The 25,246-nt window shown below is 40.2% G+C and overlaps 1 protein-coding gene across 1 annotated transcript in view; it reads right to left on the bottom strand.

Moving 5' to 3' along the window:
* MSH2 (mutS homolog 2) overlaps nucleotides 1-25,246 on the bottom strand; it is an 88,868-nt gene that overhangs the window by 44,804 nt on the left and 18,818 nt on the right. Inside the window, exons 6-7 of the mRNA XM_029937314.1 lie at nucleotides 23,211-23,344; nucleotides 10,842-11,041 (exon numbers count right to left, since the gene is read on the bottom strand). Coding sequence (XP_029793174.1) covers nucleotides 10,842-11,041; nucleotides 23,211-23,344 — 334 coding nt within the window. The remainder of the gene's footprint in view (nucleotides 1-10,841; nucleotides 11,042-23,210; nucleotides 23,345-25,246) is intronic.

The raw sequence follows: 25,246 nt of genomic DNA, 5'->3' as shown, positions 1-25,246 counted from the left end.
ATTAAGCTGTACTACAAAGCTATAATCATCAAGACAGTATGGTACTGGCACAAAAACAGACACTCAGATCCATGGATCAAAACAGAGAACCCAGAAATGGACCCACAAACTTATGGCCAACTCATTTTTGACAAAGCAGGAAAGAATATCCAATGGAATAAAGACAGTCTCTTCAGCAAATGGTGCTGGAAAAACTAGACAGCGACATGCACAAAAATGAACCTGGACCACTTTCTTACACCATACACAAAAACAGATTCAAAATGGATGAAAGAACTAAACATAAGACAGGAAGCCATCTAAATCCTAGCAGAGAAAGCAGGCAAAAACCTCTTTGACCTTGGCCACAGCACCTTCTTACTCAACATGTCTCTAGAGGCAAGGGAAACAAAGCAGAAATGAACTACTGGGACCTCATCAAAATAAAAAGCTTCTGCACAGGAAGGAAACCATCAACAAAACTAAAAGGCAACCGACAGAATGTGAGAAGATATTTGCAAATGACATATTGGATAAAGCATTAATATCTAAAATCTACAAAGAACTTCTCAAACTCAACACCCAACAAACAAATAATCGAGTGAAGAAATGGGCCAAAAGATATGAATAGATGCTTCTCCAAAGAAGACACCCAGATGGCCAACCGACACATGAAAAAATGCTCATCATCACTCATCATCAAGGAAATGCAAATCAAAACCACACTGAGATACCACCTCACACCTGTCAGAATGGCTAACATTAACAACTCACGCAACAACAGATGTTGGTGAGGATCTCTTTTGCACCGCTGGTGGGAATGCAAACTGGTGCAGCCACTCTGGAAAATAGTATGAAGGTTCCTCAGAAAATTAAAAACGTATCTATCCTATGACCCAGCAATTGCACTACTAAGTATTTATCCAAGGGATACAGGTGTGCTGTTTCCAAGGGGCACATGCACCCCGATGTTTATAGCAGGACTACCAACAATAGCCAAAGTAGCCCAAATGTCCATCGACAGATGAATGGATAAAGAAGATGTGGTATATATACACAATGGAGTATTACTCAGCCATCACAAAGAATGAAATCTTTCCATTTGCAACTATGTGGATGGAACTAGAGGGTATTATGCTAAGCAAAATAAGTCAGACAGAGAAAGACAAATATATGACTTCACTCATATGAGGAATTTAAGATACACAGCAGATGAACATAAAGGAAGCAAAAATAATATAAAAACATAGAGGGGGACAAAACATAAGAGCCTCTTCAATATGGAGAACAAACAGGGTTAGTGGAGGGGTTGTGGGAGGGGGGATGGGCTAAATGGGTAAGAGATATTAAGGAATCTACTCCTGAAATCATGGTTGCACTATATGTTAACTAACTTGGATGTAAATTTAAAAAATAAAGTTAATTTTTAAAAAAACTAATTAAAAAAAAGAAATAACCTTTTTATCTGCTGAATAGTTAGAATAAAAAAGATAAGAAAAAATAAATGTTGGCAAGGATATGGGAAAAAAGGAACCTTCATGCACTATTGACAGGAATGCAGACTAGTATAGCCGCTGTGAAAAACAGTATGAAGACTCCTTAAAAAATTAAAAATAGAAATATTGTATGGTTCAGTAATTCCACTACTGATTATTTTTTATCCAAAGAAAACGAAAACACTAATTTGAAAAGACATACGCCCACCTATGTTTATTGCAACATTATTCTTTTTTAAGTTTCTTTATTTACTAGAGAGAGAGAGAGAGAGCGCGCGAGAACAAGCCGGGGGGGAGGGGGGAGGGGGGGAGACAGAATCAGAAGCAGGGTCCTGGCTCCCAGCTATCAGCACCGAGTATGATGTAAGGCTTAATAAACTCACGAAATATGAGATCATGACCTGAGCCGAAGAACACTAAACCAACTGAGTAACCCAGGCACCCTTACAGCATTATTTACAATAGCCAAGATATGGAAGCAATGTTAAGTGTCTGCTGATAGATGAATGAATGAAGATGTGGTATGTATGCACACACACACACACACACACACACACACACACACACAAATACACATATACACATTGGACTATCACTCAACCATTAAAAAAAAAAAGGTTGAGATCTTGCCATTTGTGATAACATGGATGGATCTAGTGGGTGTTAAGTGAAATAAGTCAGACTGAGAAAAACAAGTATTGTATGATTTCACTTATATTTGGAAAAAAACAAAACAAATGAATAAACAAGCAAAAAGTAGAAACAGACACATAAATACAGAGAACAAACTGGTGGATACCAGAAGGTAAGGGGCAGGGAAATGAGTAAAATGGGTGAAAGGGATTAGGAGACACAGACTTCCAGTTATGGAATGTATAAGTCACAGGGATGAAACGTACAGCATATGGAATACAGTCAACAGGATTATATTAGTGTTTATGGTGAAAGGCAGAAACTACACTTTTGAGTATAGCATAAAATATAGAGAGGCTGAATTACTATGCTGTATACCTGAAACTCGTAACATTGTGTGTCAACTACACTCAAAACAAATTTTTTTAAGTGAAAAAAAAAGACTGTCCAATCCTAAGTTAAATGAGCAAGTAACACTAAAATCAAACAAACGACTGGACAGTTCTAGACAGAGGATGTACCTCCTCACACATGCCTTAGGGACACGAATCTCAGATCCAACGCCCGGCACTAGTCACAGGTCTGCTAAATCAGACTGTTCAAAATAGTCCATGACTGAGAAACTCAACCTAAAGTCGAAATTAATTATGAAGTTGATATTAACATTTTATTCTATTAAATACTTTGGTAAAAGGTAATAAAAAGACCTGAGTTTTAATTAACAAAGATTTAAACAATTTATCCTATGCCTACATTCCCTTGACTAACTGTATACAAATTCTTTGGATTATCAATTCCAATCTAGAAGTTTTATTAAGCATAATTAAACTCTATCTGACCCCTTTAATAGATTTATGAAATGGATTTAAAAGTCCAGGTAAGTGGAATAAATACTGGTATGATACTGCTAATATAAGTTTAAATATTCACACAGATATGAGGCCGGAGCCAGTAAATTACCAAATTAAACAAAGAAGACAACAGAAAGAGAAGGGTAGGTGAATCACGGTAAAATGTCTAAATAATCAGACAATGCTGACTGATGCCCTCTGGAGCGTGGCCATCCCCTCTCTTCCTTCACTGCGGCCAGCACCCTGCAGTGAGGGCCTCTCACCCGCCCGCATGCCCCACCCCCTTCCCTCCCTCACCTTCTCCAGCCAGGGCATCCCTTCTGTTTAAGCACAGCCACCTGCCTTGGTCCCCGCCACATGCCAAGTAATACTTTCACTGATACCATCCTCATTCTCCTTTGTAACTACTGTCATTTTGACAAAATAGTACCTCTCTTTCCCATATTGACTTTTTCTTCTGATTCCACGGATTATTTATGAGTATAATTTTATACTTGTGCTAGTCCCTGTGAGACAAAAGGAAACAGATTTGTCTCTGCCCCCAGTTCCTGGCATAGAGCTCCTATAGACCTTGTAATTTCCTAAGTGTTTTTCTTTAATGTTTATTTATTTTTGAGAGAGAGAGAGAGAGAGAGGGAGGGAGGGAGGTGGAGAGAGAGGGAGACAGAATCCCATTCAGGCTTAAACTCACAAACCATGAGATCATGACATGGAGCAAAACCAAGAGTCAAAGGCTTAATCGACAAAGTCACCCAGGCGTCCCATAATTCCCTAAGTGTTAAGAGCACTAGGAGCATCTCTTGTTCTAAATGGGTGACTCCAGGGGCACCTGACTATCAGGGTCATAAGTTGAGCCTCACATTTGGGTAGAGTTTACTTAAAAAAAAAATAAACATAAAGGTGGGCTCCTGGATGGGGGCTGGTCACCACAAAGACCAAACCATGACCAGAAGCTCTGGATGTTCATCTGTATCCTATAATAAAACTGGTAAATCCCTGGTAAATTCCCTGGTTTCTGTGTGCTGGTCCAGCAAATTAGGAGCTCCTGGGTGGCTGGGTCCATTAAGTGTCTGACTTTGGCCCAGGTCATGATCTCACGGTTCGTGAGTTCGAGCCCTGCCATCAGGCCCCCTTCTGTCAGAGGGAGCCCACTTTGGATCCTCTGTCTCCCTCTCTCTGCCCCTCGCACACTTGTTTGTACTCACGCTCTCAAAAATAAATGAACATTAAAAAAAATCCAAGGAGGTTACCATAGGAGCCTTCAATCTATAGCCAGTTAGCCTGGTGTCTTGTGGGCCTATGCCCTTAACCTGTGGAACCTGGTGCTGTTTCCAGGGAGACAATATCAGAGCTCAAGTTACGCTGTAGGACACCCAGGTGGTATCACAGGATAGTGTTTGGTGTGGAAGGAAACGTTCCGCACATCTGGTGACTAGAAGTGCAGTGTTCTGTATGAGAGCAAAGGAGAGATCTAGGACAAAGACTCATGAGAAAAACGGAGTTTTCCTTTCCAGTCCCAACTTCATAAGATTATTTTCCCTTTCTTTCACTCATCACTTATTATGGCAATTTTCTCATTTTATCTGTTGGTACCTATTCTTGGGTGAAAAGTCATATTATCCCTGCATCTCTGTCCCTCCATCAAATGACTTACACCCAACTCTCACTAAACATTTGCAACAGAATTTAGTGACTGACCACTAAAATATACTAACTAATCACCATAAGAAAAACCAAATGATGTTGGCAATGATGCAAAGAAGTTTTCTTATAAATCCCGTGACCGGGAACTATAAATGAGTGTAACCTTCTTGGAAAAGTAATTGTCACTATAGAATTACTTGCTGTTAAAATGCAGACCAGGGGACTTCTTCTAATAGGTTACGGGAAGCAACTAGCATGTTCTCAAGCGAAGGGGAAGAAATGACATGATCAGATGATCTAGGAAAGATTACTATGGTTTCATTGAACAGGATGCACAGAACAGGGGAGGAAAAATAGCAAATGTGAAAATTTTAAGAAGTATAATAAACAGAAACAGATCATTAACTGATTACAGGAAGAGGGAAAAGTTAGGTACCTCAGCATGATAGCTGTTACAATAAAATTTATCAATGAAATCATCTGGATACTTATACGAGGTACTTTAACCACTATCCAGGAATTTGCCCTAAATGCACAGTACCATTATTTTAGGTTTTGCCTCAACTTTTTAATTTTAAAAGATACAAGGGGGCACCTGAGTGGCTCAGTCGGTTATTGTCTGACATCAGCTCAGGTCATGATCTCATGGTTCGTGAGTTCGAGCCCCATGTTGGGCTCTATGCTGAGCACTCAGAGCCTGGAGTCTTTTTCAGGTTCTGTGTTTCCCTCTCTCTCTGCCCCTCCCCTGCTCACATTCTGTCTCTCTCAAAATTTAAACATTAAAAAAAAAAAAAAAGATACAAGGAAGAAGGGAAGCCAAGTAAAGTTTCAAATAACTATTTCTTAGATGAAAAAGACGATTTAGCGTAGAGCTCACTCAACCCAAGTCTGCTTTCTAGATTGTTGCTGCCCTCTGCTGTCTCTGAATTTACTTTTTATGTTTTTAGGAATAACATCAATGTAACTTGAAACATAGATTTAATCAAAAACCAAAACATCACAAGGTCGTCAGAAACATAATTTCTAGCAACATACTCATATACTAAAAAAAATTTTTTAAGTCTTAATGATAGTGCATTTGGTTTATTTTTCTCATTAAGTTGGCCTCAGTTTTGACTCTCTCCGTGAAATCAGTAGACTAGGAGCTATGTTAAACTCAGCAAAATGTCATTCTGTTTTGTTTTGCAAGATTTTATTTTTAATCAATCTCTATACCCAACAATGAGCTCAAACTCATAAACCAGAGAACAACAGTTGCGTGCCCCACTGACTGAGACAGCCAGGCACCTCCATTCTGTTGAGTTGTTTGTTTGTTTTGTTTTGTTTTTTTAAGAAAAAACTCAGACCAGTTAGGTTCCTAATGACTAGAGCACACCTGGAGTCTCCAAGTTTCCACGTTACAGAAAGAAAAGAACGTGGCCTTTCACACCACAATACCTGTAACAGTATCTTCCTCCCCTAATATTCTCTAGGCTGGGTGACTTAAATAACTTAAAGTAAACATCAGCTACCCAAGTGGATAATGTGAAGCATTTGATTTAGATAGTGTTATGATCTTTCAAAGATCTATATAATTTAAGTGTCACCCTCAAAACAGCAGGAAATTACTGACCTGTTGCAAAACTCCCGAGTACATTAAGCCCCATATATGCCGGAAGAAGAGACCCTCGCTACTCTCAAGCCCAATTCCTAACTTCTGTGCTTATCCCAGGCAGTGGAAAAGAATCCCCAAAGAATGAGCACAACAGTTATTTCTTACCCTTTCTCTTGGATGGGAGGGGTAGTTTACATATGCTTTTGAATATCTGATGAAAATTACAGATCTTTCACCAGAAGAGAGACATACATACACAAAATCTTGTATGAAATGTCAAGACACTCCTAAGAACTCCTTCAAAACTCCCACCCTTTAAAAGTTCCTGGTATTGGGGCACCTGGGTGGCTCAGTCGGTTAAGCCTCTGACTTCGGCTCAGGTCAGATCTCACGTTTGTGGGTTCGAGCCCCGCGTCAGGCTCTGTGCTGACAGTTAGCTCAGAGCCTGGAGCCTGCTTCCGGTTCTGTGTCTCCTTCTCTCTCTGCCTTTCTCCCTCTCATGCTCTATCTCTCTCTGTCTCAAAAATAAATAAAACATTAAAAAAAAATTGGGGGAAAAAAAAAGTTCCTGGTATTGAATAAAAAAAGTGTCAAAAACCGAACTGTGGTGGGAGACTCTTAAAACAAAGGCAAAATATAGAAGGATCCAGCAATTCTAATTCTGGGTAGGTATATATCCAAAAGAAATAAAATCATATCTGAAAGAGATATCTGCACTTCCTTGTTCACTGCAGTAGACTTACAACTGCCAAGACACAGAAACAATGTAAGTGCCCACCGAGGGATAAATGGATAAAGAACAGAGCGCCTTAGGTGGCTCAGTTGATTAAGCATCTGACTTCAGCTCAGGTCATGATCTCGCCGTGAGTTCGAGCCCCATGTCAGGCTCCAGGCTGACAGCTCAGAGCCTGGAGCCTGCTTCAGATTGTGTGTCTCCCTCTCTCTTCCCCTCGCCCACTTACACTCTGCCTTTCTCTGTATCTCTCAAAAATGGATAAACATTAAAAAAATTTTTTTTAATTTTTTAAAAGTTTTATTTATTTTTGAGAGAGAGAGAGAGTGACAGCATGAATAGGGGAGGGTCAGAGAGAAAGGGAGACACAGAATCCGAAGCAGGCTCCAGGCTCTGAGCTGCCAGCACAGAGCCCAACGCAGGGCTCGAACTCAAAAGATGTGAGATCCTGACCTGAGCCAAAGCTGGATGTTCAACTGACTGAGCCACCCAGGCGCCCCCCCTGCCAAAAAAAAAAAAAAAAATTTTAATGGATAAAGAAAATGTGTATATATACAATGGAATATTACTCAGCCATAACAAAAAAAAAGGAAATACTGGGATGCCTGGGTGGCTGAGTTGGTTAAGCGACTGACTTGATTTCAGCTCAGGTCACGATCTCACAGTTCATGAGTTCAAGCCCACACTGGGCTCCATGCTGACAGTGCAGAGCCTGCTTGGGATTTTCTCTCTCCCCTTTCCTCTCTGCCCCACCCTGCTCATGCACATTCTCTCAAAATAAATTAAAACACCTTTAAAATGTTTTAATAATTTAAAAAAATAAAAGAAATCCTGACACTTATAACATGGTGGGCATTATTCTAAGTGAAGTCAGTCAGATAGAGAAACCCAGGTACTGTAGGATCTCACTTATATGTGGAATCTAATAAAACTGAACTCACAGAAACAAAAGAACGGAGGTGTCTGACTCTTGGTTGAAGCTTAGGTCATGATCTCTTGACCATGAGATCAACCCCTGCGTTGGGCTCGGCACTACAGCACAGCACCAGGGATTCTCTTTCTCCCACTCTCTTTGCCCCTCCCCTACACTCTCTCTCTCTCAAAATAAAATAAACTTTAAAAAAAAAAAAAAAGAGGGGCATCTGAGTGTCTTAGTCAGTTAAGCATCTGACTGACTTCAGCTTAGGTTATGATCTCATGGTTCATGAGTTCAAGCCCTGCATCAGACTGTCTGTTATCAGCACTGAGCCCTCTTCATATCTTCTGTCCCAACTCTCATGCGCTCCTTCTCTCTCAAAAATAAACATTTAAAAATAGAAGAAAGAGGGGTGCCTGGGTGTCTCAATGGGTTAAGCGTTCAGCTTCGGCTCAGGTCATGATCTCGTGGGTTTGAGCTCCCCATCGGGTTCTGTGCTGACAGCTGAGAGCCTGAAGCCTGCTTCAGTTCTGTGTCTCCCTTTCTCTCTGCCCCTTCCCCACTCATGCTCTGTCTCTCTCTCCTTCAAAAATAAATAAATAAATAATAAACATAAAAGAAAGAAAAGAATAGTGGTTGCCAACAACTGGGGGTGGGGAAAAGGGCGAAGTTGGTTTAAAGGTACAAACTTCCAGTTATAAGATTTAAGTTCTGGGAATGTAATGTACAACACAGTGACTTACAGTTAAAAATACGGTACTGTATGTTTGAAAGCTAAGAGATAAGATCTTAAAAGTTCTCATCACAAGAAAAAAATTTAACTATGTGAGGTGGCAGATGTTAACTAAACTTACTGTGGTAACTACTTTCCAGTACATACATGTATCAAATTATGTTGCACACCTAAACCTATACAGTATTATATGTCAGTTAGAGCTCAATAAACTAGAAAGAAAAAAATGGTCCAACTCAGCACTTAAAGCTGGTGTGATAAGGACTGGACTGTGCTGGCTGGATTTAGCAACAGTAAGTAATTTAGCAAATGCCATTTCAGCGCTGTGGTCAGGGTTGGAAGGCAGTTGAGAAAAATGGAAGACAGAAATGTAGGTTTTCAGAATCTTGACTAAGAACAGAAAGCAAAAAAGAGGTGTAGGTACAGGAAGAAAACAGGAATAAGGACGCTTTTTATTTTTTTACTATGAGAAGGAAGAGATATAAGGTTCAAAACAGATGATATAAGTGGTTAAGAGTGAATTAATTGTTTAGAGAGCCTATCTCCATGATAATCTGATTATTATAGCCTTAATCCTGGTCAATCCCCTTCTGCTTCCGATCGATCCTGTTGGAATGGGGCCAGAGGATATGGAATCGGAAAAGCACAACACTATAAAAGATATTCTTTTATTGGATGAGGAAACTGAAGCACAGGGAAGGTAAATGGCTGTCTAAGCCACACTAAAGGAATGTAGTAACAGGAAAGATAAAGACCCATTTTCTTTAATTCCACATTAGTGGAACAAAACGCAAGGGCATTTAAATTTCATCAGTCTGCAGAGGAGCCTTGGCTAGAATCAGAATACGTCTTCCACTGTGGTACTTTAAGCACTTAGGTACCTTCTACACTTTAAGGGATAAGGTTATCATGAAATTTAAATTAAATCTACGCTTATTTTATATCCTGTCATCATAGAGTTGGGTTTTTTAAGGCTGTCTGCAGAAAAAGCTTTCTCATAATAGTGAACAATTTAATAGTTCTAAAGGATGATTTTTAACTCTCAAACTTAAAATGCTTTATGTATGACACCTATAACTTCTTAACCACTGAACTACTGTAGAAACTTAGGATTCACTTAAAAGTTAAAAACTACACTTATAAGAGCAAGCTGATTTTATCCATCCTATATTAATATGTAACTTTGTTCACGTCTTTCTGGTAACTCCACTGTGACGTCAACTGTTAGAGATCATCAAAACCCTTTGTCTTAACTTGTTTTTATAGGTGTACTGGAAAGGTTCACTCTGGCAAGCCTGGAATTAGCCTGAACAGTTTTCTTCAAGTTCCTTTATGGCAATGTTCCCTGGTCAAGGCATCAAACGTACAATGTTGTTTTGTATTCATGGATCTGAGGAAATTCAGGATTGTTTGTTCAGATTGTCAACACGGTTTGTGATTGATGATTTGCACGAGTCTCAATGAGGCCTCCTTGCACTAGAAGGTTCTGCTACACAGGCTAGTTACAGAACAGGAAAATGCCCACAAGATCAGCAAAATATATGAAAAGTCCAGCAGAGGTAACCTGGCTCTTGGTTTCAGCTCAGGTCATGATCTGTTTAATGAGTGTGAGCCCTGCATATGGCTCTGCACTGACAGTGTGGAGCTGCTTGAGATTCTCCCTCTCTGTCTGTCCCTCCCTTACTTGTACTGTATCTCTCTCAAAATAAAAAAAAAATTTTTTAATTAAAAAAATAAAAAAAAAGAAGAAAAGTCTAGCAAAACCCCATTTTAAGCTCCTTACTTCTAAGGTGTTTGTACACATTGGTGGTCCCTAATGTGAGAGACAAGTGCACTCGCCAAGGACCTTTCGAAAGGAAGGACAACAGAAGCCTACCCTCATCTCCCTGGACCCCTGCTGTGGAACTTTGGCTGTGATACATTATCCTTATGTTACTGCTGCTGCTAGACTGCACCCCTTTCCTTCAAGAAAATACAGATTTGAAAGCAATGTCATTTTGGGCCCTGTGAGTCTTCTTTAGCAACGAAACCCTGTTCAACTGCCACTGTTAGGGCAATAAACCCAATTACCCTGACACACACTTCTAAAAACCAGAACTTCTAAGTTGTCTCATGATTCCAGACTTCTACAATATAGCTATAGGTCAATACAAACCTGTTATTAAAAAACTTGGAGTTACCAGACCCAACTTTATAAGGATAGTACATTTGCCTTGTAAGTATACTGAGAGTGAAGGAAAACAAAAACAAAATCATTGTTACCTTCATATTTTTCCAGAGCCCGAATAACATTAGGGAGTTGATTTATACCCTGATAGAGTCGATAACAATCTTGTAAGTTTGCTGCCTGTCTTTGAAATTTCTTGGCAAGTCGATTAAGATCTGGAAATCGACGAAGTAAATCTTCTTGTAAACTCTGCCTCAATTCTGCATCTTCTACAAAAGCTTCCACTAAATTTAGTCTGAAATAAATTACATTAGAATTAATCTAAAATATTTTGGCATAAAATTAAAATCTGTCTACCAGGTACATAAGAATCAATTAAACTCAGAAATTCCATGCAGGAAGCGTGAATCTATTCTGAAATGTAAGCTTCTTAGGATGGAAAGCTCCATAATACTGTGATGTAAACAGTTTCTGATTAGTTAATAACCAAATTAATGTTTAGTTAAGTAGTAGTATCGGAAGATATGACATATACCCACTTCACTTGCCTTTCATCAAATTGCCATTTTTTAGGTAGAAGAATTTCATTATTGGGATATTGTTGTTACTGACACGAGTGCACATGTAAACAATGATCTTCAATAAAACAGAATTACAATTCAAGAATGTTGCCAAATCCAATACTTACTCTGTCAGAAGGTCTTATAAATTTTCAGAATGCAGTCTAAAATTACCTTTTGACAGTACAAAGCCCAAAATTTCTAATTAAAAAACAAATAACTGTATTGCCTCCCTAGGTCAATAAATAAAATCTTGGTCTGTTCTAAGAACCATAAAACATACAGCTCATATTGCTTTTGCAATTTATTGTAACCCATGGTTTTCCATTTTCTTCCTCATAACTCACAGCAAGAGATGTTTTTACATCATGATCCAGCATATGCATGCATATCGTAGGAGGCATAATACGCCACCTCAAACCATGCTACTTCAGTGTCCTTAAGGACTATTTTGAGCTGACAATTAAGAAGCAGAAAGAAAGCTCTCTGCCTTCTTCCCATTTGCCGAAAAGCAAGACATAAATTTACAGAAGTCCTCTCTTGTCTCTTACCAGACAGGACAGAGGTTAACCACACTTTAGACTCTCATCAGCCTGGAAATGGTACCAGAGGGATCCACACACCAAATTTTACTAACTAGTCTTTCTCTACCACTAGTTTCCCATCACCTGTAGCCCTAAGAACTCAAAACCCTTCGCCTTTGTTTTGTCTCTTCTCTGAAAATGTATTGTTCCTTTGCTAAGATGCTATATGTGTCTAAGTTCTAATCACCTCCCAGAGTCACTCATCTGAGTGCTCCTGCATATAAGCATAAACTCCAGTTTGTTTTTCTCTTGTTAATCTGTTTTGTCAGTCTAATTTATAGGGTCTCAATTAGAGAACCTAGGGGGTAGTAAGAAAAAAGAAATTTTTCTTCCCCTATAATATATAATTACAATAGGTTTGGGACTCCTGGGTGGCTCAGTCAGGTAAGTGTTTGACTTTGGCTTAGGTCATGATCTCGTAGTTCATGAGTTCGAGACCCACATTGGCCTCTGTGCTGACGGCTCAGAGCCTGGAGCCTGCTTCAGATTCTGTGTCCCTCTTGCTCTCTGCCTCTCCCCTACTCGCACTCTTTGGTTCTCTCTCTCTCAAATAAATAAATATTAAAATAAACAAATAAATAGGCACACCTGGGTGGCTCAGTTGGTTAAAGGTCCAACTCTTGGTTTCGGCTCAGGTCATGATCTCACGGTTTCGTAAGTTAGAGCCCCACATCAGACTCTGTACTAACGGGCATGGAGCCTGATTGGGATTCTCTATCTGCCCCTCCACTGCTCACACTGTCTCTGTCTCTCTTAAAAACAAATAGGGGCACCTGTGTGGCTCAGTCAGTTAAGCATCTGGCTTCAGCTCAGTTCATGATCTCACGGTTCATGAGTTTGAGCCCCGCATCGGGCTCTGTGCTGACAGCTAGCTCAGAGCCTGGAGCCTGCTTCAGATTCTGTTTCTCCCTCTCTGACCCTCCCCTGATTGCACGGTCTCTCTCCCTCTCTCTCTCTCTCTCTCAAAAATAAAATAAGCCTCCCTCTTTCTCTGTCATCTGCTCACACTGTCTCCCTCCCTCTTTCTCAAAAAATAAACATTAAAAAATTTAAATAAATAAACTTTTTAAAATAAATAAAATAGGTTTTACAAACAATACTTACTATATGTAAGGGACTCTTATTTTTCTCTCATATTGGACTTGTAAAAAATACTAGTTTTAACCTGGTGAAATTTCATAATTTCATAACCCACCACCAGGTCACAACTTGCAGTTTGAAAAACTGTGTGGTAGAGATTATTGCAACGACATATATTTCAGTACAGCCGAAAGGTAAATTTTAGTAATCAAAAGTAGAGAAGGGGCACCTGGCTGGCTCAGTTAGTAGAGCATGCAATTCTTGATCTCAAGGTGGTGAATTCAGGCCCCACATTGGATGTGGAGCCTACTTAAAAAAATAAAAAACATTAAGGAAAATAGCCACGGGCACGGCAGATGGTCCTATGTTCAGAAGGCTATGGATGAGCAACCGTTTTCCTTATATTTGTAAACTATAAGAGCAGTAATTAGTTCTCAAATTACATAAGGACAGAGGAAGGAAACAAATCCGCTTTCTAAGTTTCTTAGGTATTTACTTAGCTCTTCATCAGCATTTACAATGCCTCTATCACCAAAATGTTCATCCAGTGTATGATATGAGAGGAAAATTATGCTGCCCCTACAGCAATCACACGAAGCCCATCTATATTTAAAGATTTCTGAACCTAACAATACTGACATTTAGGCTAGACAATTCCTCGTTGTGAGAGAGTTCTTCTGAGATCTTTAATAGCATTTCTGAGTTCTACACACTGCACTCTCCAGTGACAACCCAAAATGTCTCCAGGCACTGCCATATGTTCCCTTGTGGGAAAGTGTTCCAGGTTAAGGACCACTGGTTTAAAGAAACTTGAGTAAAAATTCACTTTTTAAAAGATGAGGGCGCCTAGGTGGCTCAGTCGGTTAAGCCTCCAACTTCGGCCCAGGTCAGATCTCACGTTCGTGGGTTCGAGCCCCGCGTCAGGCTCTGTGCTGACAGCTAGCTCAGAGCCTGGAGCCTGCTTCTGGTTCTGTGTCTCCTTCTCTCTCTGCCCCTCCCCCTCTCATGCTCTGTCTCTCTCTGTATTAAAAATAAATAAAACATTAAAAAAAAGATGAAAATTAAGAGAAAAATAACTAAAATTCTATAGACTGTCAAGATAATATCTAAGCAGCTGGCAGTAGATATATGTGGTACGGCAAATGGCAGACGGGGGCGGGGGGGAATCTGCTACCAACCTGGTATTGTACTGTGTACTCATCACTGGGCTATAAGCACTTACTACTCCAGAAAAGACTTCTACTGCTGTACTCTAAATTTAAAAGACAAACCAAGGGCACCTAGGTGGCTCAGTAGGTTAAGTGTCCGGCTTCTGGCTTTTGCTCAGGTCATGATCTCACGGTTCGTGGGTTCGAGCCCCATGTCGGGCTCTGTGCTGACAGCTAGCTCAGAGCCTGGAGCCTGCTTCGGATTCTGTGTCTCCCTCTTTCTCTGACCCTCCCCTGCTCATGCTGTCTCTCTCTGTCTCTCAAAAATAAATAAAAAACATTAAAAAAATTTTTTAAAGACAAACCAGAACTTGAACAGATCCAGTCAAGTCCCATAATCCAATAAAGCAAATGTGGGCCTTCCTACCTAAGCCTCTGGCTCTAACTGGGCATCTCCAAGGTTGGTCTAAGATCACCAGCATGGAAATCACTTGGAGGTGGACAGTATAATATTCTTGGGGCTGCAACTCAGCTGTGAAATTTCTATGAGCTTCTTATGCACCAACATGTTGATAAAGCTTTGGTCCTAAGTCACAAGAAATCCTTGAGTTCTCATGATAAAAGCAGTGAAAGCAGTATAAAGCGGTGAGGAAAGGATGAAAGAAACCTGATGCTTGGCTGACCAACTCATCTTTCTCTTTCTCTTGTTTTCCCAAGACTCTCACATAAATGTTACGAATCCATAGCGAAGGTATTTCTGACTAAAAATTCTCTCATGCTGAGGCACCTCTGTGGTTCGGTCAATTAAGCGACAGATTTCAGCTCAGATCATGATCTCACGGTTCATGAGTTCAAGCCCCATGTCGGGCTCTGTGCTGACAATTCAAGAGCCTGGAGCCTGCCTCAGATTCTGTGTCTCTCTCTCTCTCCACCCCTCACCTGCTCACTATCTCTTCTCTCTCTCTCTCAAAAATAAAGAAACAGTTAAAAAAAAATCTTCCCATGCTTCTTCCCTATTTCAACTATTTTATCACTGTTTCCTCTCAAACTGACCAGGGAATGGGTCTTAAGTCATCAACACCACCTTTTGGCCCATACCACCATCTTCCAGTAATCCGCCCAAATGACCAACACCAAGAGCAAGAGGGGTACCTGCTATGTTCTCTAGGCCTTTTGGAAAACAGAGAGATGGTCCTTTAGCCACATACATGCACATTTATAAGATGACGACACTGTAGACATCAAGGGAATGGCGCTGTTCAAAAAGGAATACCCCCAAACGTTATCATGGCAAGATTGGAAGAGTCTCGCATGTTACCCAGCATGCTGTTAGCAATGCTGTGAACAAACAAGGGCAAGACTCTTGCCAAAAGAACTAGCGCACATACTGTGCATACTAAGCACTGAGCTTTCTGAAGCCCATGAAATAAAATGATAGAGGAAAAAAAAAAGAAAGCCAAAAAAAAGATACGAGGGTCCAAATGAAGCACCAGCCTGCTGCACACAGAAAAGCATGCTTTGAATGAACTAATGGGAAAGAGCCTGAACTGCTGGAACCCATTCCCTATGAATTCATGGCATGAGAAAAGTAAAAAATTAATAAATAAAGACCTCTAGACTGTAAAAATGCTTCTCTTCGTTGTATAGAAGTGTGGTATCCCCTCCTCCAAAGAAATATTTGAAGCAAACTTTGCATCCTTAAAAAATAAATAATTAACACTATTTAAGAACATAAAGTTTCAGTAAGAGAATTAAGAAGTTAAACAGAACAGGAATGAAACAGCTTCTAAAACACATAGGACAAGGCAATATTCACTGGCCCCTCAGTCTCTGGCCCAGGTATCATAGAAGCCCAATAAATTACTAGTTTTACAGTCTGCTCAGTCCAACATTTCAGAAATAATTACAGTGTCAGTTTATGTTCTGCCTAATAAAGTTTTCAAAAAGGATTGCTCTGCTGTTTCTATGACAATGCCACTCATAGAGAATCACAATTTTAGAAGATCCAAAGTTACTGTTGACATGACATTGTATATCTGTTTATCCTCAATAAAATTACTCAGCTTTAAATACATTAATTTGCAAACTGACTGGAATAAAGATAATTTTTTAGGGTCAGTTCATCTCTAAAATTGAGACAGGCTAAATCATGAAATAAATCATGAAATGTTTGGTTTTTTAAAATCCACATTCTGTCTTTTCTTTAAAACTAGCAATTTTGATCTCTCGTTGTAAAAATAGTTGACTAGAATTTCATGACAGCATATTTATATGGCTGAGAACAAATTTGGTATGGTTAAATGCAGCCAGAGCCACTCATCTGATGCATATTCTGGTCGGCCTGAGAAGACTAAAAAAGAAAAAGTATGGCAAGATATAAAGAGAGGAAAATGCTTTTAAGGAATATTCAATCTGGTAGAGAAGGACATGCTCTACCTTACAGTTAGTGCTGAGCAACTGAGATACAAAATGCAATGAAATGTGATGTGGATAAGTAAGGATTCCTATGGGAGCTAGGAAACTTGACTCTGGGGTATTTTATTTGCCTATATTTTAAACAGTGGGATTGACAGAGATAACACTTGGGGAAGACTACTAGGGATAAGAAGCCATAGCAGAGACTTGAAGGGAGAAAAGTACAGGATGCACCGGAAAATTGAAGCAAAGAAGGAACAGGAAAAAACTATGTCCAGAGGTAAAATGAAAAGGTTGGCTTTGGAAATGAAAAAGCAACATCTAAGAGCCATGGAGTAAAAGACTGAAAATATAGATATATTGAGATTATAAGGATTAAGGAGGAGATCATCTGCTCAGAGGCAGGAGGCAACTGAAGGCTTTCAAGGAAAAGTAAAAAATTCTGAGTTGGTCACTGTAACTTTCATGTAATAAAATAAGAGGAGACATGCTCCAGGCCTGGGGCAGAGGACAATGCAATGTGCTGCAGGACCCTGGGCCAGATAGACTGTGGATGAGATGGAGGTGACCTTGGAGCAGCACTTGAAGGACACAAGACTGTGGATGAGATGGAGGTGACCTTGGAGCAGCACTTGAAGGACACAATGAAGAATCCATCCACTGTACAGAGTTCTCTGCAGATTCACAAGGACTTAATCTGGGCTGCGTGGGACCCTGTCAGATGAACATGCTGGGGTGCTGTTTTAGCGCAACAAGAAGCAAGCTAACCTCAGACCCCACTGATGTTCTTGTGGTATGTCTAGAATCAGGTAATAGGAACATTATGATCCAAAAACATGACAGGATCACAGTGGCAGTGCACAAAATAGCCTCTTGACATCTCAAATCAGTTCTCCAACAGCCTGTCATAGGGGCTCAATCCTACCTATATTAATGCTAGATCATTTGGTGTATATTAGACATTTTTCTATTAATTTTAGAATTTTAAGCTGCTTTTTGACACTCAATGGACTGACTTATCAAAATATTAGTAAGAAAGGATGTTTTGAAGCAGGAGGTCCAAGGTCACTTTGTACACAGAATTTTGATATGTTTAATAAATCTGGTTGTTTAGGAAAAAAAAAAAGTAAGAATTGAGTAGCAATGAAAGCCAGCAACTCTTAATCGAGAAAGGTATCTAAGGAGAGAGGCCAGTATGACACAGGGCCAACAGAGCACAAGAAATTCTACAGTCCTTATGAAAGCACTGGAAATGCAGTTGCCTTTGTGGTGCAGGCTGGACAGGAGACAAATGAACTTCAAAGGGCCAAGCAGATGAGCTCAGAGTAGAATAAAGCGTTGCCACTAAATTTGATTTAGAAGCAGAGAAAATAATAGTGGGAAAGCAATGGAGTGCAAGCCCTCTGGCTCTTCAATGGTTAGAGCAATGCTTCACAATCATGAAGAAACTACACTCACTGTATGACCTCCAAACCACTGTTTCCACAAAATACGCGCTATTAACTAAAGTTGCTTTTGCACAAAAAGATAATATAACCTGGAAAGAAGTCTAGGGAGCCTAGGAGTACACCGCCTCAAAAAGCAGGACATACTATCACCTAAGCATCAGCATGGTTTACCTAAACTTACAGGACCAATACTTTTATTCAGAGACTTAGGTTTCTAATTTCTTTTTTAATATTTATTTTTGAGACAGTGAGAGACACAGCGTAAGCAGAGGAAGAGCGGAGAGAGAGGGAGACACAGAATCTGAAGCAGCATCAGGCTCTGAGCTGTCACGATAGAGCTCGACACAGGGCTTGAACCCACAGACCACGAGATCATAACTTGAGCCAAAGTCGAATGCCTAACTGATTGAGGCACCCAGGCGCCCCTACAGACTTAGGTTTCAAATAAGACTGTTACATTAATCATACTAAATTCATGTAAAAAAGAAATAATTCAATTTTAAACTAGAAGGCAGTAAGAATACCAAAGTCAATATAAACAAAATACTTCACCAGCAAGGTCTTTAAAATTGTTTTAAAGTTTATTTGAGAGAGAAAAGAGCACAAGCAGGTGAAGAGTAGAGAAAGAGAATCCCAAGCAGGCTCTCCACCATCAGTGTGGAGGCCAATGCAGGGCTAGAACTCATTAACTGTGAGATCATGATGTGAACTGAAACCAACAGTTGGAAGCTCAACGGAGTGAGCCACCCAGGCTCCCCAATCAGCAATTTCTTAGGAGTGAACTATTTCATATGCTCACTATCATGTAGTTAATGTTCTTCAGAGAATTATAACTTTAAAATTACCAAGGCTTCATACAAATCTATGGAAAGACAAAAAACAAAAACCTACAAGATTATAAGCAACAGTCCTTGTATCTGAGCAAAGATGAGGACTCCTTTTGGGACATATCAGAAAACAAGTGATGGGGTACCTGGGTGGCTCAGTAGGTGAAGCACCGTACTTCGGATCTTGGCTCAGACCATGATCTCACTGTTCTTGAGGCTGAGCCCCCCGTTAGGCTCTGCGCTGACAGTACAAAGCCTGCTTAGGATTCTCCCTCTCCCTCTCTCTCTCTGTCCCTCCCCTGCACTCTTTCTCTCTAATAAATAAACTTAAAAAAAAGAGAGAACAAGTGAAAAAATAACAATATGACTAGTTCTTTTTTTAAATTCAAGTATTTTTAAATTACGCACAAAAAGCGAGCTAGCACTAGGGTAGGTGTATATCCTGGACATCTGTGGTAAGATAGGTCCCTTGGATGACCCACTAAAGGAAGTTCACTTAATCCAACTTCATGAGGCCCATATCCTTTACATACTGATGGAAACACTAATGACACATATTGAGGCCCTATTTCTGGTGGTATCAGACCATGATGGTTTATGCAAGTGTGGCAAGGATGAGAATCCTGGCTGAATTTTTTCTATATATATATATACTTTTGTGTGTGTGTGTGTGTGTGTGTGTGTGTGTGTTTAAGTAAACTCTATCCCCAATGTGGGGCTAGAACTCACTACCCTAAGATCAAGAGTCAAATACTCTACCGACTGAGCCTGCTTGGCACCCCTGGCCAATTTGTTTTTTAGATGACTCCAGTAGAATGATCCCTCTTGCTCTCTCAGAAGCAACAAGGCAAAAGGTGGCAGAGTTATTATAATTCCTAATTTGTTAGATAAGTACAAAAAAGGAGAAATACCTAGATACTCCTAGATATTCCAATGAGAAGTTATTACCTTAACTTACCCATTAGCTGAAAATGAAAATATTTGTAGTCTCTGTACAAGTAGGTTTTAGTGAATGAAATCATGAGTATGACAACATATAAAGCGATTCCATGGCTATAGCTTGAATAAAAGCCAAAATGAGATGTTTCATTTTTGATGTTAAAAATCCAATTTGGATCAAATTAAGCACCATTGATAGAAGCAATAAATACAGTGCAGCAATTCAGGGCAAGGGCTGTGGAGTCAGGCCAGCCTGCCTTTAAATCCAGTCCCCACCACAACAGAGCTGATGAATGGGAGATGCTTATTAACAAAGCGCCAGGCACAAAGCAGACACTAGCCTTATCCTACTCCTCCTCCTGACAGCTTGGCAATAATCTAAAAATAATCCCCCTTTCATTATTCCTGAACCTATCGACTGGGCTACTGTCCTCGATAAGATATGAGCACCAAACTCAAAGATCTAGTCACATCCGTCCCTACCTCTTCTCTAATGAAAAAAGAACAAGAGAAATTTTTGCTTTCCGTAACAGAATTCACCCAACAGCAACATAATTTACACTTTTTTTTAATGTTTATTTATTTTTGAGAGAGAGACAGAGTGTGAGCAGGAGAGGGTCAGAGAGAGAGGGAGACACAGAATCCGAAGCAGGCTCCAGGCTCTGAGCTAGCTGTCAGCACAGAGCCCGACATGGGGCTCAAACCCATGAACCATGAGATCATGACCTGAGCCAAAGCCAGACGCTCAACCGACTGAGCCACCCAGACGTCCCTCAACTTCGGCATTTTCAATAAAATACCAGGACATCCACAAACCACTAACCTCTTGAGTTATTTTTATTATAAGGCTCTTTGAATCTACAGGATTAATGTGGGGAGCCAGAAAAACGGAAATTAGCCGCCTATAGGCAGGGAAGCGCCACTCCCGGTCAGGAGAAGCCAGAAGATCAAAGATCAACCGCCTGCGGCAGGGTAGTGTCAGCCCCTCAGGCGCTGTGCTAAAAACCTTAGTTTGGTTCCACCTTTACTCCAGCCTTAATCTCTTAACTCTGTTTCCTAGCAACCGACCTAGGTCAGCTGCCTAGTTTTCCCGCCTCGAACCCTTTATAAGAGGCGGTATTTTCTCAATAAAAAGAGGCTTGATCAGAAACACTTGTCTTGCCTTCCACTCTCTGTGCTCCCTGCCCTGCCTATTCTCACCACCCCCCTCTCAGGACCTGCGACGACTAACTAGCTAGACCGGACAGATTAACATTCAGTTTGGTAATTATTTACAGGGTGTCTTATCATACTGACCAACTGTTTTATGTATGCCTGGCAATGTACCAAATAGTCAAAAGATCATTATACTTTTGTATATCATCAGCATTCAATAGGTATTCAACAAATTCTTAAAGATCTGACATCATAGCCACAAAAATACTGAATCTTTTACCTATTCTGGCAATGTCACTTAATTTGCCAAATAGAAAACATTAGGAACAAAGTAAGGCCATTAGAAATAACCTAATTATTGGGACACCTGGATGGCCCAGTCGGTTGAGCATCTAACTCTTGATTTCGTCTCAGGTCATGATCCCACGGTGATGGGATCAGCCCTGCATCAGGCTCAGGCTCTGTGATGAGCATGGAGCCTGCTTGAGTGGCTCTCGCTCTCGCTCTCTCACTCTTCCCACCGCCCCTCCCCCCCCCGCCCCGCACCGATTCCCAGCTTGCTCACTCTCTCTCAAAAAATAAAAATAAGTGCGTTACACAAAAAAGAACCTTATTACTGAGAAACGTGAAATATTGTGTACTTAGGGATGCCTGGGTGGCTCAGTTAGTTAAGCTACCGACTCATGGTCTCGGCTCAGGTAGATCTCACAGTTCAGGAGATCTAGCCCAGTATCTGGCTATGCACTAATGCTATAAGCCTGCTTTGAATGCTCTCTCCTGCTCTCTCTGCCCCTCCTCCACTCACACTCTCTCTCAAATAAACTTCAAAAAAGAAAATGTTGAACGAGAAGATAAAACAGCAACAGTATAAAATACTTATGATAATTTAAGTGTAAGTGGGAAAAAATTGAGGCACATAACTATATTAAGATATACAACTATGTTAAAAAAAAAAAGAGTAATATAAGAGTGCACCATCTAGAATAACATATTTAGGGGAACCTGGGTGGCTCAGTTGGTTAAGTATCCAACTTCAGCTGAGGTCATGATCTCACGGTTTGGGAGTTCAAACTTCCCAACGGGCTGTAAGTGGACAGCTCTGAGGCTGGAGCCTGCTTCAGATTCAGTGTTTGCCTCTCTCTGCCCCCAGACCCCAGTTGCACTCTGTCTCTCTCTCAAAAAACAAACATTAAAAAAATTAGTCATTTAAGATTACTCCATTTATATAAAGTTCAAAAACAGTCAAAACTAATCTATGATGTTAGAAGGACAGTGGTTACTTTGAAGAAGGAGGGTAGTAACTAACAGGAGATTCCAGGAGAGTTACTAGGATGTTACTTATGTTGTTTCTTGATTAGACTGTTGTTACATTGATGTGTTCACTGTGAAAATCCACCAAGGGGCACACTTAGCATTTATGTTCTTATGTATACTTCTTTTAAAAGTCTTAAAACCCTTATCTAAAACAAAAGATAGAAATAAAATTACCCAAATGTTAAGCATATTCAAGTAGCAAAATTATAAAACCTTTCTTCTTTTTCTCAATTATAGTGATTTTTCTGAAATATATGTTTAGGCTGCCTTAAACCCTTTCTAAAATAATTAATAGGAAGTGCTTCCTATGTGCCAGACCTTCATCAAAGTACTTTATATATACTAAATTATCCAATCTTCACAACTCAACAAAATAGGTGTGTCATTACTGTCATTTTAAAAGGGAAGAAACTGCAACACAGAGGTTGAGTAACTATCCCAAGATAACACAGCTAATAAGTGCTAGAGATGTAATTTGCACCAAGGTACTCAGGCTCCTAAGTTTATGTTCTGACACCATCCATCTCTCTGACAGAACTTTACTTCTTTACAGTGGAAAAAAATAATTATTAATAAAGTAAGTTATCAAATCAATCTAAATCATTACTACTCTCAGGGCGCCTGGGTGGCTCAGTCAGTTAAGCATCTGACTTTGGCTCAGGTCTGGATCTCACAGCTCCTGGGTTCGAGCCCCACGTCAGGCTCTGTGCTGACAGCTAGCTCAGAGCCTGGAGCCTGTCTTCAGATTCTGTCTCCCTTTCTCTCCGACCTCCCCTGCTCACACTGTTTCTCAAAAATAAATAAAACATTAAAAAAAATTTTTAATAAATAAATAAAATATAAATCATTACTACTCTATCACTATGTAGCTAGCTCTCTGTGCAGTCAGATGCTAAAATACAGGAGCAAATGTGCATATAAGAGTAAACGGCATAATGCTGTGGAGTAATTAGAAGCTACTCAAAGTTTACAGAAGTGTACATTAGTAATATACCTTTCTTCTATTCTGTTCTTATCCATGAGAGGCTGCTTAATCCACTGGTTAACCAGTCTTTGTCCCTGAGGGGTTTTGCATTTATTCAGCAGTGCAGCCAGAGACTGAGAGCCAGTGGTATCTTCAACAGAACCCTAGTAAACAAAAAAGAAAAAGGAAGAAGAGCATGCTTATTAGTGAAACCTTTACTATGCTAGGAAAAATAATTAAATAATTCTGGGAACAAGAACACTTAATATTCTTCAGATATTAAATGAGATATTTGCACAGAAGTTCCTCTTCCTCAGCTGGCTCACTGTCAGGCTGGGTGTCAGTCTACACTACAGCACCTGGGTATTTTGAATCCATGTGGTCAAAATGGAGGCCTCCAAGATGCCATCTCACGGTTAGCCTAGCAACCCTTATTTCCATTCTTTTATGATATCCAAAGTGTGGTGACCCATTTTGTCATCCTCACTCCACTCTGGGGAACTGGGACTAATGGCCAGACTAACCCATGGAAAGTTTTGAGTAAAGCAAACCAGTGATCATCTGCACATGAAATAGAGGAAATGAAACCACTGTTTCGGTGGCTATTAAAGTAAAAAGTGTAAGAGTGTGTGGATGGCCCAGTTAGTTGGGCATCTGACTCTGGGTTTCAGCTCAGGTCATAACCTCACGGTTCGTAAGTCTGAGCCCCATATTGGGCTCCACACTAACGGTGCAGAGCCTGCTTGGGATTCCCTCACTCTCCGTCTCTCCTCCTCCCCATTTGCATATGTTCTCTCAAAATAAATAAACTTAAAAAAAAAAAGTTTCTGGGTAACAATAGAACTCTCCTATGACCCAGCAATACCACTGCTGGGGATTTACCCAAGGGATACAGAAGTCCTGATGCACAGGGAGGGGCACATGTACCCCAATGTTCATAGCAGCACTTTCAACAATAGCCAAATCATGGAAAGAGCCTAAATGTCCATCAACTGATGAATGGATCAAGAAGATGTGGTTTAAATCTGCAATGGAATATTACATGGCAATGAGAAAGAATGACATCTGGCCAGTTGTGGCAACATGGACGGAACTCAAAGGTGTTATGCTAAGTGAAATAAGTCAGGCAGAGGGGCGCCTGGGTGGCTCAGTCGGTTGAGTGTCCAACTTCGGCTCAGGTCAGATCTCACGTTTGTGGGTTCGAGCCCCGCGTCGGGCTCTGTGCTGACAGCTAGCTCAGAGACTGGAGCCTGCTTCGGATTCTGTACCTCCCTCTCTCTCTGCCCCTGCCCGCTCATGCTGTCTCTGTCTCAAAAATAAATAAAACATTAAAAAAAATTAAAAAAAAAAAAAAAGAAATAAGTCAGGCAGAGAAGGACAGATACCTTATGTTTTCACTCATAAGTGTAACAGGAGAAACTTAACAGAGGACCATGGGGGAGGGTAAGGGGAGAAAGTTGGGGAGAGGGAGGGAGACAAATCACGAGAGACTCTTCAATACTGAAAACAAACTGAGGGCTGAAGGGGGAGGGGGAAAGGGGAAGGGGATGGCCATGGAGGAGAGCAATTGTGGGGATGAGCACTGGGTGTTATATGGAAACCAACCTGACAATAAGCTATTAAAAAAAAGTTTCTGGGGAGCACTTGGGGGGCTCAATCAGTTAAGCCCAACTCTTGGTTTAGCATCAGGTCATGATCTCATGGTTCATGGATTACAGCCCTGCATCAGGCTCTGCATAGTGCAGAGCTTGCTTGGGATTCTCTCTCCCTGCTCTCTCTTTCTCTGCCCCCACTTATGCTCTCTCTTTCAAAATAAATAAACTTAAAAATATATTTTTTGTTATTTTTTAAGTAAAATGTGTATAAAGAAATAAAAAAATTTTTTCTTATAAAAAACTTCCTCCTCCTAAAATCAAACTTTCAATCTGTTAATCTAGATTTTCTGCTATGTATTTTTCCCCAAACCAAAATCACTTTATAATTACTGTAGTTTTAGACATAAAACTTTTCAAAATTAAGTTTTTAAAAACTGCTGTTATATAATAAAATTTTTCATAAAGCCAGGA

The sequence above is a fragment of the Suricata suricatta genome, chromosome 4 (genome assembly GCF_006229205.1).
Source record: "Suricata suricatta isolate VVHF042 chromosome 4, meerkat_22Aug2017_6uvM2_HiC, whole genome shotgun sequence".
Taxonomy (NCBI): Eukaryota; Metazoa; Chordata; class Mammalia; order Carnivora; family Herpestidae; genus Suricata; species Suricata suricatta.
Note: the sequence above shows the minus strand (reverse complement) of the source record. Positions and strands in the feature narration are given on the sequence as shown.